We start from the raw sequence: 17692 nt of genomic DNA, 5'->3' as shown, positions 1-17692 counted from the left end.
TCGCTGTACTTGTTAGTACGAAGAAGTTTATACTAAAAGAGCAGTCTTTGAATGAAATCTTGATTATTTGTAGTGTATAATTCTATCTTAAATGCGAAATTCTACTTAAGGTGTATGATTGATCGCAAATCCGGTTATCTTCTGTAGCATACGTACAGCAATTTATGGATTTTTGTCTTCAACCTAGTGTCAATAACGCAACGCTATAGAATCATTTACTCATTCACAGTAGTCTTTTACTTACAATGGTGTAGATAGGATAGTTGTGTGCTAACATTTATCTTTAGTGCAATGTCGCACGTACAGACATTGACATTTAACGTAATATATAATATAGAAGACAGCTTACAAGTAGCGAATAGTATTTATAAAAGAAAAAAATTGAAATAATTCGTGTCGGAGTTTATATAATAAAATAATGTTTCACTCTTTAAAAGTTTCACAATTAATTAATTAATTAATACAAAGATCTGTGACTTTTACGAGTATATCAAGTGTCTTTTATACAGTAATAGTCGTAAAATGATAGCGTTTCCATCATTAAACTTTGTAATAAGGCTCTCATAAATTAAATCAATTAAGTTAAAATATAACCTATTTCTTTATAAATCTAAAAATTTTCGATGAAGTAACTAGTCGTGTGGTATTCATTCCCTGCTTTTCGGAGTTCATAGCTTGCTGTGGGTATGTATCGCACTAAAGCACAGAACGATATGTTACCGCAAACATTATCCATACGGCAGATACATCTTCAGCGTAGGTAAAAATTCTCACTCGTAGTGCTAAGCGGACCAAATCACCCCGACAACCTAGTATTTCTTCACACACTGGCGATCTAAGGTTAAAAGATTATTAGCAGTTTATAGCCCAAACAATGTTGTCTGAGTGTCTTATCGTATAACTTTAATATCAATATAATTATTAGACGTACTTCAATGACGAGGCGAGGGCTCTTCTCATATCTCGATGGACAAACTGAATTGGAAAACCTTTAAACGTATGCCTCTCAGGTACTGCTCTCCTTATAGCATGCTGGAATTCTTCATTTCCGATAGAAATACCAGTACACCTCTCTAATTCATATGCTGCTAACGCCGATGTTAAGATATAGCTTAAATTATCATCCCAAATGGTCGATAGATCTAAATCCTGAAATATAAATTATTGATAAATTAACTATAGCTATCAAGTCGATTGTTTTTAAGGTAGGAAACGCAGTCATTAATAATACCCGGAAATAAATTTTATCATGCGGATTCGTTTACCTTTCTGTAATCAGTTATTAAAGATTGTAATTCTCGTTCCAATTCAGCGCTAATAATCACTGGATCAATTTTAGAAGGGGATAAGGGTGGTGCCGTAGCCCAAGATGGCTGCATAATTACGTAATAGTATTATCTCAACAGGATGTTCATGATACTGGATTAGTTAAGTTCTAATGTATCGACTAGTATGATATATCATACGAACGATTTGCACATACCACTAAGATATTTTCACAATTTGATTTAATAACATCTTCATTCATAGCCTTCCATTTTGTCTCCTTGTTGAGCTCGAAATAACAACAGTCAACATTATCCGATGGCTACATTAATAAAAATGATATGTTTTATGAGCGACATATAGATACAGTGTGGTTAACTTTTATCACATAAGGATGCTTCACCTGACAATTAGCGTAAAACGATTTATGATTAAAGACCGATCCAATTGTTTTAAAAGGATGATCAACTTTGATTTGCTTTTTTAACGGTGGATCATCTGGATTGATTGGGTTATGGTTAAATCTGTGCAATTAGATATATCAAATAATAGATTTTTATAGCTATATTCATACTGTATGTATACATTGATCCCAAGTTACTATGTCGTATACCTTTGGCCAGTTAAACTATCCCAAAATACAACTGAATGATCGACTCCAATCGTAGCAACCCAGGTACAAAATAAACCTTTCGCGTTAGTACCAATACAAACATAAGCATCCAATCCAAAGCCAACGAGAAGACTACAAAGTAACAATGAATGATCTTCGCAGTCCTATTAAAATATTTAATGCAAGTAATTTAGTAATATTAGGTATAATGATAGTTTCATTGTGGGATAAGATAGCAAAATTATATAGTGACTTACGCCTTTCTTTTTACACAAAAATGCCAACGTATTACTCCAAACTTCGCTTCGACTGCCTCCGCCAACTATAGGCGCTTCTTCATACGCAAGTAGGCTAACAAATCGAGCGGCTTGGCGCGGTGTATCTAGGAAACGTTGAGATCTTAAGGGTTTTAAATATGAGCAAACGAAACGATTCACTGCATTTTCATCTTGGGCGAATATCTTGACGAGTCTTTTGCTATGCACTGGTCTGATCTGGATGTATTCTTGCCACCATCGTTTAGCATAGACCAAAAACAAGCGTTCCTTTTCAGTAGCTCGATTATGTTCGAGCTTAAATTGGGCTTCAACCACATCTTTCGATAATTCCTCTAGACTGCGAGGAATTAATTCTATTTTCAGATCTAATAGCCCAACCGATAGCTTAGCTTCAGGGCCGATACCATTTAATTCAACAGCAGTCGTCCAACGATTATGTGAGGAACTTAATACTTTCCTCCATTCTAGATAAGTCGAGCTTAACAAAGTTTTGTCGCCATTAGGTTCATTTCGAATTAGAAGTAAATGGATTGGTTCAGCAATAGATAGTAAAGATGTCGGATCACTTCTGGCAGAAACTTTATGTTGTGGCAATTGCAGTAAGAACCCATCCCTTAAATCGGGCTCACACGCACATAGAATAGGACGTGATTGAAATCGTTGCTGACGAAAATGAATATGAATAGAAAGTGTCCCGTTATAATTCTTTTCTGTACTTCTATCTTCGTCTAAAATATGCTCTAGGAAAGCTCTACCTCCCAACATTTGGACGTACAAATATCGTTTAGAAGGATCAATTTTCACTATTGGCAATATACAATATAAAATTGAATCAGTTGAGCTAAGCGAATTATTGTTATTTTCAGCAAAGGTAAATTGCAGTTACTATAAATAAAGTAAACATTATTATACGTACAGTATATCAAGTGTAGTACATGGAGCAACGGTAGTTGCATACTATATCATATCCAAATTCAAGGTAATATAATATGGCACAGTGATGTATTATAATTATTACCATTAGTTGGTACTTTCGCTAAATCACTTGATTGTACCGCTTGATTATTATAGTTATCGGTCATTTCCTTGGTGGTTGTTTGATTATCCTGGAATTTGAGTGATTTCACAATTTCGTCAACGATACCACGCTGTCGTAAAGCTTCTAACAATTGGTTCTCGTCGATTTGATTTCCCTCTTGCATTAATTCGTCAATAACACGAGATATAACAGAATTTATGTTCAGTTGCGTCATTTGGTCGTGTATCAATTGTCTGATTTGATTAACCTTTACTGCAGGTAACTCGGCCATTTGCGATCAATAATTAATAAAAACTGTAACCGATTGCAATGACTACAAGAACATCAAACACGTACAGTATTGATATAGGTTGTCAAAGTACAGTAGCACAAATAGTTACTGCACTACTAATCAAAAATAGTGCGTTCGAGGCGAATAGCAGGTACAAATAACTTCTGCTTGCTATTTGCTAGGAGCTTTCAGGTTATAAAGGTTATAAATCACTGATTCGTTTTGCTGGAGGCCATTGTTGCTGACTGGCAGAGTCTTATCAAGTGCACACTGTCGTATGAGCGGTACTATACTGTACTGTACACTGTATAGTAGCTTGTTTAGTCCATCGTACTGTCTGTACGAGCAGAGACTACAGTACTGTACTGTATTCTACAAAATGAAGCACGCACAGTACTGTACTGTACAGTACTTTACTGCATTTCTGTGTACTTGTACTGTACAGTACAATACAGTACAGTACAGTACTGTAGCTCACTGGCTGTGCAGTACTGTACAGTATAATGAGTGTACACTGTACAGTGTACAGTGTACAGGTTCTAGAGAAGATTATCTTTGCCGCCAAATTCGAAACCGTACCGTACAGTACAGTACTCAGGACCAGAGTGTAAAGTACTGTACTGTACAATGTACAGCCGGCCACTCTCTTTTTTAGTTTTCTAAGGATTGATCAAGTCACTTAAGTACTCAGATGAGTTCTAATCTGCTTTTATTTTATACAGTAGGTGTAGAGAAGTCCGAACTCAGTCCGTGAAATAGTAGAGGATACTTCCCATGAGATTTTTTTCTTATGTTTTTTTAGTCCTTTAGTAGCCTGTGTGACATGTCTCCGGCTAGGGCAAGCTCCACAGTTGAAGGTACTGTACGAATCAACAATAGAATTGTACAGTACAGTACAGTACAATACCGTATAGTACTGTACAGTACAGTACAGTACAGTACAGTATGAAGCACTCGCACAGTACTGTACATACAGTACTGTATTGTACACTGTACACTGTAGAGGTCTTCATGACCAGTACAGTACAGTACAGTACAGTACAGTACACACCTACAGTACTGTTCAGTACAGTGTACTGTACAGTACTGTACAGTAATCGAGTACGGTACTGTAGAACTGCACGAACAGCATAACTGTATAATACAGTACTATACAGTATATAGTACGGTAAGGTTTGTACACTTGACAGATACGGCTATCAACCCATGGTAGCCGACAGCACTCGTACATTTTGACAGGAAAATCATCAATCTTGGACGGAAGACTTTGCAGAGATTGCCCCGATCAATACAGTAATTCATTTCAATTTAGCCCTCAGTAAGTACAGCATTTCTTAGTTTATTTATGGCGAATCGAAAAAAAGCAAGAAAAGCAGCTAAAAAAATAAAAGAAAGACCTGAAGCTTCCAAAAATTTATCAGGTGCTTACGCATTGCATTGACGTTTATGCTTATAGTAATGTATTAACCATGTGTAGATGAGGTAAAAGGTTGATTTAGTTATTAAATAATTCAATAAGTAACAATAATTATGATTACGCTGTTTTACCGATATAATTTGCACTTTAACTACTCTATGGCTTGAGACTGTAGACGGAGTCTATATACTGTTATATAGCATTATGATCAGATGCACCGATGTGTGGAAAAAAGAAAGGAAAAATGAAAACGGTAGAATCATATGCTGTGTTCTAAAGAAAGAGTTATTATAATATTACAAGTGTAATTATATCATGTATTATCCTTTCACTAGTCCAATTTTAGCTCAGTAGAATGGCTCGTAAAGTTAGCTCTATATGTTTAAATTTTACTTTCCGTAACTAAACCACGGATAATCTCTTACAAGTTGTCTCAATAATTCGTATCCATCTCAATATATCTCATTTCCCGCGAGTATTTGCCCTACCCCGGATTGAAGGCTTAGCTATTATGCAATGGATCAAACATAGCTTAAATTTATGCAATATTTACTGTACTGTATGCATCTTCATGATACTTCTTCTATACTAATATCGACAAAGTTGATCATAAAAAGTGGTAGTAAGACTAAATACTTGCAGTGTGATTGCATCAATGATAGAACCGAAAGTATTTACTGCTTACCGCAGTAAAACTCCTTCGATGTTATTGGTGCTACGTAAAATACTGGTAGAACAGTTGATGGACTGGATAGGAGGCAAACTTAAGTAACGGGAATTACTGAGCTATTACTGACGGTTCAGTCAGTATGAGGAAATGTGGACAAGTTTTACAGTTAGCTTACTATTTTCATTTAAGTGCTTAATTTAGCAGATTAGTGGATGATAGTATACAATACGCAAATTATACCTACGTCATTTAGAAACCAAAGATAAACTTCGACTATACTTATAATGTACTTATATTCTTCACTATAGTGTACTATACGTTTACTAGCGATTATTTATGAATTATACTTATTTATGAGTAATCAAATCCAGTGTTTATATTGGGCATCAGAGTGTGGTAGCGAATGATCTAGTAGCTCTCTATACCTAAATCAAGCTGGACATTAAATTATGAACAGCTAGCGCAAATCATGCACATAGAGCTTTGTGCTTATTTTGTAGTCGCAGCGATACTATTGGTATCAAATAAATTGTGCAGGCCAAGTGATCTGAATATATTATTATTTATTGTGCGAGATTGCAATCTTTATCATCAATTTTATTGAATGAATGGGAATGTAGTTCTTCTATTAGTTGAATTTATAGTTTACGAGTTTCGTATGAAGCAAAAAAATAAAAGTTTATTGTTATATGTATCCTAATTTGTTTAAAATGTTGCTATATGCGTATTCGCAAAATTCACTTTGCATTATTTGCATGTATTACCTTTACAGGTTATTGATATGACTAAACGTAGTGGTATAACGGGCTACATTATCCGCATCACTTTGATTCATATGAAGCTAGTGTCAATTGTATCAACATTAATGCTGTAATTTTATTTTGATGTAGGCAATAAAAAAAAGACTCCATCGGCTGCTCCGATTAAATTGGTATTAAAAGTTGGAAGCGATACCGTCATTAAGAGCAAAAAACGTGATTCGAAGAAGACAGTAAATCAAGCTAGTGGAAAGGCTAGTCATAAAACCAAGGAAAGTAAAACGGAACTCTCCATTTCTTCTAAGACGCGTAGTACCGCCCGTGAAAAGAGCACCTCGAGTATTAAGAGCAATAGTGGAAGTAGAAAACGTAAACTTGCTGCTCGTAAATCGGACATTGAATCGGTAATTTTAAAATTTAGGGCAGCTTGATTGATACATCACTGAGTTGCTGTAATATGATATTTTTATAAGTAGTATCATACATTATTATACCGTCTATTCTGCAATTTTAAGTATGCTTAGCAAAGTACTCAATACAGTATGGAAAAACTATTCAGAGCATAAGAAAAACATGCGCTGTCCTTGATATTGGTTGAATATAAAGGAAGATGTTAAGCCTAATACTTTAGCTAATCTTGAATACCTTATTCGCAGACATCGTCAGGCGATGATGAGCAGGAATTGCTAGACAAACCCAAGACTAAAAAGATAAAGTTAAAACTAGATAAATTAGCAGTGAAATCCTCAAGTAAATCTCGAAAGGAAGTCACTTCATTTACCAAGGATGTAGATGAAACACCTATAAAAACCAAAGTCAGTAAATTAATTTTCAAGCCGATGCCTGAGAGCAGCCAGAAATCGAAAAAATCAATTTCTCCCGTTCGGTATGTCCGTAGATTGTTAAGTGTCGTTATATCGTCGATAGTTATTAATTGCTTTGATTTATTTAATGTTATTTAGAGAGAAACCAATAAATATTATAGATGAACCAAGTTTATCACCAGAGGATATCGGTACGTACTCTGTAACCCCGCCAATGATATGATCTGTAATCTTATAAATAGTTCAATTACCTAGATTAATTCTGTTTTCTATAATTACTTCATAGTCTGACCAGTAACCACTATCCAAATATTGGAATCATCTTCACTTTTTACTTTTCTGCACTGCTCATAACATCTGTATCTCTTTATAGAAGGTTCTAATAAGCGGATCTTACGTTTATCATTACTGAATCTTGTTCGAACCCTTCAAAGGTAATTGATAAGATTATATTTTTGATTACTTGCGGTATTTAATTTCTCTATCTTCAATAACGTCAATATGCACTTGCCAAAATTGCAGAAAAGATGTTGATTCAATATTCGCTGAACCTGTTACTGATGATGTTGCTCCTGGGTATTCAAAAATTATTTCCAATCCTATGGATTTGAGTACCATTAAGAAAAAAGTCAATCGCTATGATGCGTTAGACGAATTTCAGGTACATATGTAGGGTTCAATTATGGGTGGATTATTCAAATATTATACTAAATTTTCAATTTTATTGAAACTAGAGCGATTTTGAATTAATGTGTAATAACGCAATGACATACAACGATTCCAGTACGATTTTTTACAAGTGTGCCAAAAAAATGAGGGATGATGGATTAATTTTGATAAGCAAGGTAAAGTTTGTAGTTTATCACACCTCATGTATTGATGGATATAGAAAACTTTTTTGAAGTTAAAATTATCTCATCGCTATAAGGAACACGAAAAACTATTGGAGAAATATAACGAAATGAAACCTGAAAAAATTCAAGACAATGACATTAGTAGTAGAAGTCGAAGGAGTACTGATAGTTCTCTAAGGATATCTCATAAAAGAAATAGTTTAAATACAAGTAATAGTATGAAGACAAAATCGGATCTAGTAATATCTGATAGTTTAACGAGTAATGATAAAGGTCGACCCGAAAATACTTCAAAAAAGCAACATCTATCTTATGATAAGAAACGCCAAGGAACGAGAAATGAAAGACGAGGTGTAAGTGAACAGACATCGATTGATGTAGATGTTGTCAATATTGGAGAAGATGTGACGAAAAGCACAAGGAACAGAAAAAAGTAAGTAATTAAGCTAACTTTATTCCTTTTCCACCTGTCACAATTGACGGATACCCTGTTACGGCTTGTTGACATAAGTTCTATTTGAAATGATGCCAGAAAAGATTTTCAAGATCATCAGTTTACAGCAGCAAAGCGCCAATTAACAACATCAGTGCAAGCAGCAGCTAAGGAAGCAGCTAACAATATAGCTAAGCAATCAATAAAAACGAACGTTAGTATATATAAGATGACAGTGTTTTTGATATGAGGTTCTGTAAGAAATCAACTTTCCGCAATAGAAAAAATATTGATGTGGGTTTATGGTTTGTCTTCTTTTATTAGTATGGGCACTTTAAACGAAAACGAGATGGAACAACTGTATTATCTGTAGTCAACCCTAGTAACGCAGGTTACTATATGCTGATTTGTGCTTTTAATACCTTTTAGATATTTTAAAAATTTTTCAGCAATCATGATAAAAATGTTTAAAATATCATTCAGATGATGAATACGAAATTATTGCCGATAAAAAGGTTAATCTGGAGTCATTGAAAGGCCCTATAGTTTCTACCAGTAATCAATCCCTGAATGATCTTAAAAGCATGCAAGTAAAACAAATTAAGCCTGGTAATAACGAATAGTATACAATTATCTTAATCTGCCCTTATTTCAAATTTATCTTGCTGAAAATATCGTAATGTATCTATAAATTTTATTTCGTAGTTGAGTACCTACGTTATGGAAACTTTTCATCATTTGCTCCAATTTATGACACAACGGCTTCAAATTTATCCAAAGATGACTCGGACTTGATTCTGTCTGCGTACGGAAATAGTACCGCCTTAAATTATAGTAGAAGGTTAGTTAGGTGATGTTTAATTCATTTTAGCGAAGCTGTTTGATATTTAATTTCTTTTCTGCGTTAGTTTGCAGCGATTTGTAAGGAATTGTTCATCATATATGACGGACTTTGTTGATGATATCCTCAATAGTATGACTGATGGCGAGCATAATAAAGTGATAAAGCGCTTTAAACTGGTTAGATTTACTATGTTAACTATTTTGTTAAAATGGGATTCAATGGTTTTATCTTTGTTTCCTTAGAAGGAAAATGAAACATTTAGTGCTTCAAAATCCTCATCTGGTCTTAAATCCGAAGTGAGTTTTAACTGAATAACGCATGCTTTATTTATTTTTGACTTACTATAACTTTGCAATTGATCACCTTCAGAATATTAAGGAGAGAGATGATAAAATGGATGACAAGTCCAAAATTGAAGGCGGAACTAGAGAAGGAGGAGTTGATAACGAATCCAAAATTGTTGAAGAGCATGGTAATACTGATAATAAGGCTAATATGGCTGAAAAGGTAGATCGCACTACAGATGATAATAAAATGAACGAAAAATCCGATACATCAGTTAAGAATGCTGATAGTTCCTTAACTGATGCTGATAACGCGAATACTAATGTCGATAATAAGACTGAATATGGAACTGAGAACAGAACAAATGACATGAGTGATTATAAAACTGATAACGAATTAGCACCTATACTATCCTTGGGTAAAGATGGTATTGACATCTCATTTTTAACAAATCAACTCGGTGCGCAGAATATAGACCTTTTTGGTTTTCCTATATTAGAAAATAATCGGTCTTCTATTACGTTTAATTAAAATTGTTAATTAAATTTCTGTATGTTATAGGAGAGAAGGATAGTGTCGAAGCGGTTGATAACAGGTGAAGTTTATAAGTTTTATTAGGTTATAATATAGAACTAAAGAAGTAGTGCCATGACTCATATGGTTTATATGATTTTATAGTTACTCCATCTCTGTGAAAGAAAGACTCGATGAAAATACTCGTCTTTTGGGAGAATTGAAAGAGATACAAACGGAAAGACTTACCAAACCGCATGCTGTAGGATTAACTGGAGGTAAAACTGTATTGGTAAAAATTGAAGATATGAGTGACAAGGAGAAAGCAGTAGGTAGGTTTTAATAGGACTTTATCAAGCTCAATTTTACTATACTATAGTAACTCCTTTTTTTTTTAATTATAATGATTGTCAACTGTTTTCATAGCTAACAAGTTAGCTGATAATCTTACCCAACTTAGTGGCTTAGTAAGTATACGTAGCTGTAAAAAATAACTAAATATTAGCACATAGATGATATATGGCTTTTAATTTGTGTTACTGTTGAGATTCAATAATAATTAAATTATGGCGCCATAAGCTTAAATGTAATTTATTAATTATGCTAGGTTCAACCTGGCAATTTAATTTCAGTGGAATCCTTACGAAGTGCCATGGGAATTGAGATATCAGAAGAGCTATGATCAAAGTACGGAAAATTCGAGTTTGTTTACAAAATTGTTACGGCGGTATTTTATTGCTTATGAATAGGAAGTTCATTATGTTGTGTAGATCAAATCTTGATCTGCATTTTAGGACTTTGTATTAATTATTCAAATTGTCTTGTATAAAGAACAATTTTACGATTCTGTTCATGTATCAGTTTATTAGTTTGATTTTATACAAATTCGAATTGGTAAAGGATTGTCTATTTGGTGAAAGTGCACGTTTATGCTGTAACCTTAGGATATTTATCTAAGTAATAATCACATGTACGTGTTTGTACAGTACTTCACAATTAGAGTAATACTAAATATATTACAATGTCGTAATAGGATATAAGATCAATTATTTACGTGTATACCTACTGTTAATGTACGTATGGTATATTCTGTAGTTAGATAATTTCTACAGGACTAATCAAAATTTTATTGCAGTAAGTATTTCTTAACCATAAGAAATGCTTTCAAATAATATTTTAATTAATTATTGGCGTTTACGGATACATTGCAAATAAAAAAATTTGATAGTTTTCATCCATAGTGATCCTGGCAGGCACTTTTGATATTAACCATTTCTTGGTATCATCCAAACAGTCTCTCCTTCAGCGAATGTCCTACCTTTATCGATAGACGTAATAACCATTTTAACTATAGCTTTTCTACCTTCTGTTCTCTCAATCCAGCAGTTAAATTGAGCTGATTCTTCGATAAGTAAGATTTGTTTATACCTTATGCTCATGCTAATTGTGACCGCAACACAAACTAAATTTATTAAAATTCCGGAGACTGTATCAATTATTGTTGAGAGGGCCCCTGTATGAACAACACCTGAAGCAGATTGTGAATATTGTCCGAATTGTGCTACACCTCGGATACGATTTCTAGATTTGGAGTAAAACATTGCAACTGTGAAAACTTTATCTTGTTCATCATGGCAGTTAAAATAGCATCGATGGCCTGGATCCTCACAGATTACGGCTACTTGAACCCAGTCATCTCCTAGATTAGACAATTCTTGAAATACTGTCTTGCAGTCGTCAGACCAAGACTCGTTAGCTTTCCAAATATCTAATTTACATTTCCAATTTTCATCATTTGCTAGTTTGACATGTTTTCTTACTTGTATCCTCTTGCTGTTAACTGACATGATTTTACGAATGAATTGATACAAATAATAATCGAGTAATGTTACAATCCTAGTCTCGTTTTTTATTTTTTACGTTGGCTTATCATCGTACAAAGATCACAAAACATGGTATTGGACTTTGATCTGTATGCGTAAATTACGGTATTTAATTTGTTAACAAGTCCCAATTTATTTACCATCGTTGCTTGTCGGTATACACATATTTTTGCGTTGTTTTCAGTTATTGTTTTTTTAATTATTAATCTCTACAACGGTGTGTACGCGTACATATACGTATATATAATATATCATGCATATTTACTGTCTACGCGTATTTATAGTTAGAACAATAATATAATTAATATATCGTTAAAACTTGCGCAGTATATATATATACGCACTGTGTTACGTATCTTTAATTTTAATTTGTTTTACTTTACTTACAGTCAATTAACAATAAATTAAAACATAGTTTTCATACTGGTATCGTTCAATATTACATCTTACAGTGTACATTATACTGTACAGTTATAAATTTTGGATCTGTGTGTAGAAGAAATTTGATGTGCAATATTATTCTAGTGAATTGATTTCGATTAAATATTGCTCTTATAAATGCAACTCTTATTAACTACGGAGATTGGTCATATTTTCCCTTTGTAGTGCTCAATCTACAGTAGTGTAGTTAATACTGTACAGTAGATTGGCTATTTCGAAATTTAGTGTTTCGTACATCTCGTTGAAACTGCTCTACGGAAAGCATCATATTCCACTTATAATTATAATAGTTATGTCCCGAGCTGTTTATAGTCTATAGTGTAAGATGCAGTTCCAATGTAACCAACGTTTTTAACAGCTATAGTGAACATGGGTAGACGTAAAATAGATGTCTTGAGATGCTTAGGGCTATGGTCTATTGTAAAGCTAGGATTGTGTACGGCAGTTCTACGTTGCTAGCTCTTAAGTACTGAACTGAGCTGTATGTAAAACAGATGTCTCTCTGTTCAATAACTGATTTGCTGTCAATGCACTGAGTGCTATATACAGTACTGTACAGTATGTTCATACAGTGTAGATTATTTCATAGATTTTCTTTTGGTTAGATTGCTCGGATACAGGTCTCTACTCTCAAGTACTGTACAGTATGTACTAACTAGGATCAATCACAGAATCATTCACATTCTACTATGCCGTATGGAATCGTTGACGTAAAATATTTTTAAAATTTTAGTGACAGAGTACTGCTCCGGTGACTTCTAAGAGAGTTCAAATAAGACGAACAAAAGTCCCTTATTACAGTATTGGGAAAAAATACAAGTTAGTTGTGATTCCTGATTGTTGACTTTAAAGGTAGACAACACTGCTGTACAGGACTGTACAGTGTACAGTATAGTACAGTACATACACTTGAACGGTACCGCACTGTACTGTACACTGTACAGTACAGTACAGTACAGTACAGTGTAGAATAGAGTACAATATACTGTACTGTATGTTACAGTACTGTACTGTACTGTACACTGTACAGTAGCAGGATACTGAGCGTTAAAGTACGTACTGTACTTAGGTGATAACACGCATCAAAGCTGTTAGTGTATCATCTAGATTTCAGGTGCAACAGAAGTCGTAGCTGTATAGAAAATTCATATATCTACTGTGTCAATTTGGATAAACTGTATTTCTCTTCTTATTGTCGAGCAATCTCTGTTTGATTGCAGTCGGCGTGATATTTTTAGTCTTGTAGTGGTACTTTCCAGATGGGATTGGAATGGCTTCTTTCAGTAGTGCAGCTCTAGAGAAAAGGTTAACTGAATTATCGAACTCGCAACAGAGTGTACAAACTCTATCTCTATGGATGATGCATCATAGAAAACATTCAAAAGCTGCTGTTGAAGTCTGGCATCAAGAATTTCAGAAAGGTAGCGATAGTGGAGTAGTTTTAACGTTACTATTGTCTTAAAATTATAGAACACTGTATTGTACTGTACAATCCAGATGTAGCTAGCTCAAGACCTTTCTGTACGAGTAGAAATCAAATCCATTGCGGTGATTTGATACTGATCATTAAGGTATAACTTGCTGCACATTATCTTGTTAGCACGATAGCTCTAGATAGCTCATATCATGCCGTATAGTGTAATTTGTAGCGAATATCGAGATTTTTTCATATTTATCGGCAATCGTTAGGTCGTTTTTCTTCATATCGTATTATGACGTACTAGGTACTGCATATTATAGCATACACCACTAACATCAGTAAAAATCCTGATATTGCTTTATGGTGCCGTGCGGTTGCTGTATGATGTAATACGCGTAGATGCTATTGTATTATTACAGCGTAAGTGGAGAGCTGCTCATCATTTGATTAATTAAAGATGATCTTAAAATTGGAGTAATATCTTATACCTTATTGATACTTTTGAAATAACTACACTAGGATCTAGCAAATCTAACGCTATTTTTAAGTCATGTGCACTGTATGTTGTACTGTACAATGCAGTTACGATGAGCACTTTCGTATCAGTAACAACTATTTTTAGATATTGACGGTTTCAGTTGCGCAGTCAAATATTGTACCCAATACGTAACTTACAATACATTATAGAAGTAATATAACGTACAGATAATTAATCGCATTAATCATGTTACCTCTTAATGGTTACAAAAGCTAGCTAGATATATATTATATACTATACATTCATCAATAACAATTCTTTAACGAAAAATCTGTACATGCCATGATACCATATCGGAGGGTAGAGAATCTCTAAACACTGTATAGCTGCTAACATGAAATTCTGCTCTATAACATATACTGCGCGTATACTGTAAATACTCTACTTTAAGGATCTCATCAGTCTACATACGGTGTCGTTATTCTTTCTATAGTTACCGCTATACGTCCAACTTTCCCAGTCATCTTTCAATATAGCCTAACAAATGTTATACAAAAACATCAACAACAATGAGATGTCGTTAAAGAACAAAATGGGTTGTATATTGAAAATTGATATCATAGTCAACGTTATCTCACATTATAGTTTCGATCCCGAAATCGGTAACCTATCTTAGAACTGTAGGGAGTACAATAACATACACGATTAAATACAACACGACGGCGACCTAAGTGTGTAGACTCTTGAGATTACTGTAGTACCTTTCTTCATTAGACTCTACAATGTACAGTAGAGTCTACATGCTACTGACTGTAGTGCAAGCAAAGATGGTGAGCAGATTACGTTATCTTATAATTCCAGATTTAGCTAAAATGAAATAAAACTAAGACTTCCGTTTGCGGTAGTAAATATCATTTATGTTCACTATTATAGCCAGAACTAATAAAAGATTAAGTATGCTATACGTTGCCAATGACGTATTGCAAAATAGCAAGAGGAAGGGAGCTGAATTTGATAGCGAATTCTATAATATTCTACCGGATGTCTTTCAGCATTTTGCAAGGTAAGATGCAATACCGTTTATATTTTGCGAATGTTATTGTACATGTATAATGACTTTAGTCAATATTTAATGAGTCAGTATTCAAAAATTTGCAACTTCTGTATTTTATTATATTATAGCAACTATACTGTACTCTTTATAAAATTACAGTATAAACTGTACGATATCTGCGTTTGCAATTAGTATTTGCAATGATTAGAAATGAAGACATTAAGTACATTAGGCACAGTTTGATGATTACCTGTTGTCTTTGAATAATATCATATATTATAATAATTGTTGGTAATCGCTTTTAAATAATAAATTATACGATATAATATTGCGATAGTGATTAGCCTGCACATTATAATTATCAATAAGAATATTCATTTACAAACTATATCAATGCTAACTTAGATACAACATCATAACATGTTTAGGGTACTATTAGCATCACAGTTTTGTACGATTGACAAACGTAAATAGTAGCTACGATTTCGTAAGTTTAATTATACAGTAGTTACTTATTGTAATTGTTCTGAAATGAATCAGTCTGTTCATATAAACAAAACTTAAGTGATAGACAATTTGATATCTTTAACAAATAATAACAAATATCTAGAACTTATATATTTAAACCTTCAAAATTTCAGTTCGATCTTGATTTGATTAACATAACGTTACCTTTTCTTTGTTAAACCCTAACTACTTATTTGCGTGTCTTAAATTATGATAACTATTTTTAGGGAAGATAGTGATTCTCAGGGAATAAAAGCAGCAGAGCGTGTCTTAAGTATATGGGAAGAGCGTGTGGTATTCGACGGCAAATATGTTGAGAAACTTCGGCATATTCTTAGACCACAATGTAATTACATGTAAATTTAAAGCTTGATTGTACTAATTTCTAAATTTGTTGCAATTTTATGATAAGCGATTTCATATACTTATAAAAATCATGAGACTCAAACTATGATAAGCGAATATAACAGTTAACAAAATACTTATTTCTTTCAATTATAAATCATCACACTAATAATAAGGGACCGTTAATAGATCGAGATTGCTATGCTGTTAGTTCATTTTAAATGATATTATTTTCGAAATTGATTATAGCAACTGAAATCGCTAAAACTAGCTCCTCTCATAATGAGCCGGAGAGAAAGCGAAAAAGGATAAGTTCGCCTAATACTGGATCTGGTGTATCTGGACCTGAGCCTACGGTTTGTTTATTTTATGTACGGTACAATTTATACAGTACAAATGCATTCATATCGTTCATGTAAAAGGTATGATGTAGACTAGCTGTGCGTAGTATGGTTTACACCTATGTAAATTGATATTTACTGCATGAATCTTAATTAAATGACTGCTAAAAGAATATGTCAGAAATTTATAAAGTATTTAATGCCGTTTTTGCCATTATTCATAATATTTGACCCAGATTGAAGAGTTGGTGCGTTGCTTAAGCGATTTAGAGCAGTCTGCTTCGGGCGACGTTGTAATCAGAAAGAAAATTAGTGAACTACCAAAAGAATTCGAGGACGTTGGTAGTGTTGATAGCATACAAAGTAAGATGATGCTTTTCCTTATGCTTCTCTTTCTTAATTTTTAAAAATTTCAGCTAAACACTTAGTATACATCTGATATTAAGAATTTTTTGATATGTTAGGTAAAGCGGAAGCAGAGAAACTGCTAAAAAAAGTTGACGAAGCTGTGCTCCTTCTCGCTGATTACAATGGACGTCTAACTGCGGAACTAGAAGATCGAGCTCAAGGTTTACGAAAATTAGACGAATTAATTACTATACATCAAGCAGAATTAGAAAAAACAGAAAAAGAACTGGAAGTACGTTGAAAGTGGAACTATTGTTATATAACTGTCAGCTATGAATCTCATTATTTTGCATTTGTCTTGTTATGCAGAAGTGTAAAACAAAATTAGCAACTACTGCCAAAGTCAAGAAGGAATTAAAAATTCACATAGAAAGCTTGCCAGATCTAAGTTTGTTGCCTGATGTAACTGGCGGATTAGCACCACTTCCGGCTGCGAACGATCTCTTTTCAAGTTCTTAAAAGTTTATGCTTGTTTGTTATTTCAGTAATTTATGTTACATAAATGTTCATGTTGACAATTGTAATTTAACCCTCATGTTATTTCCCCTTATTACTTAAACCCGTGAATGGACGTATGTAGGTCAGTTTCAACAATTTAATTGATGGCTAAAGTTTGGTGACGCCAACAGGCAATGCGAGTATGTCTATGAGTATATCTGTCCGTAGAATGTGTAAGCTTCATATAGATTCCGGGAGAAAATGCTCATTAATCGCAGTGAAAATTTTATTTTGGCTGCAGTCTAAATTTAT

At 33.6% G+C, this 17692-nt stretch overlaps 4 protein-coding genes across 4 annotated transcripts; 2 read left to right on the top strand and 2 right to left on the bottom strand.

The window, feature by feature from the left end:
• Nucleotides 1–696: 696 nt before the first annotated feature.
• On the bottom strand, nucleotides 697–3410 carry TRIADDRAFT_18537 (uncharacterized protein; the record flags this gene model as incomplete). Its single annotated transcript, XM_002108211.1, has 8 exons — nucleotides 697–835; nucleotides 932–1149; nucleotides 1266–1373; nucleotides 1484–1588; nucleotides 1670–1790; nucleotides 1880–2043; nucleotides 2137–2960; nucleotides 3203–3410. 8 exons carry the CDS (start codon nucleotides 3408–3410, stop codon nucleotides 697–699), a joined length of 1887 nt encoding a protein of 628 aa, XP_002108247.1.
• A 1402-nt stretch (nucleotides 3411–4812) lies between these two features.
• Nucleotides 4813–10747, top strand: TRIADDRAFT_52538 (uncharacterized protein; the record flags this gene model as incomplete). The annotated part of the gene is made up of 19 exons (XM_002108954.1): nucleotides 4813–4888; nucleotides 6445–6716; nucleotides 6969–7198; nucleotides 7275–7327; nucleotides 7510–7570; nucleotides 7659–7797; nucleotides 7871–7981; nucleotides 8026–8423; nucleotides 8523–8637; nucleotides 8748–8814; nucleotides 8907–9032; nucleotides 9129–9264; nucleotides 9332–9443; nucleotides 9510–9563; nucleotides 9637–10012; nucleotides 10114–10147; nucleotides 10231–10397; nucleotides 10492–10532; nucleotides 10673–10747. 19 exons carry the CDS (start codon nucleotides 4813–4815, stop codon nucleotides 10745–10747), a joined length of 2643 nt encoding a protein of 880 aa, XP_002108990.1.
• Nucleotides 10748–11330: 583 nt separating this feature from the next.
• TRIADDRAFT_52537 (uncharacterized protein) lies at nucleotides 11331–11912 on the bottom strand (the record flags this gene model as incomplete). Its single annotated transcript, XM_002108210.1, has 1 exon — nucleotides 11331–11912. The coding sequence occupies one exon, from the start codon at nucleotides 11910–11912 to the stop codon at nucleotides 11331–11333; it is 582 nt and encodes a 193-aa protein (XP_002108246.1).
• Nucleotides 11913–13659: 1747 nt separating this feature from the next.
• TRIADDRAFT_63566 (uncharacterized protein) lies at nucleotides 13660–17401 on the top strand (the record flags this gene model as incomplete). Its single annotated transcript, XM_002108953.1, has 7 exons — nucleotides 13660–13810; nucleotides 15221–15350; nucleotides 16076–16194; nucleotides 16443–16549; nucleotides 16771–16897; nucleotides 16999–17174; nucleotides 17252–17401. The coding sequence occupies 7 exons, from the start codon at nucleotides 13660–13662 to the stop codon at nucleotides 17399–17401; spliced, it is 960 nt and encodes a 319-aa protein (XP_002108989.1).
• Nucleotides 17402–17692: the final 291 nt, after the last annotated feature.

Source organism: Trichoplax adhaerens, genomic scaffold (genome assembly GCF_000150275.1).
Source record: "Trichoplax adhaerens TRIADscaffold_1 genomic scaffold, whole genome shotgun sequence".
NCBI lineage: Eukaryota > Metazoa > Placozoa > Uniplacotomia > Trichoplacea > Trichoplacidae > Trichoplax > Trichoplax adhaerens.
This window is presented reverse-complemented; position numbering and strand designations above follow the sequence as displayed.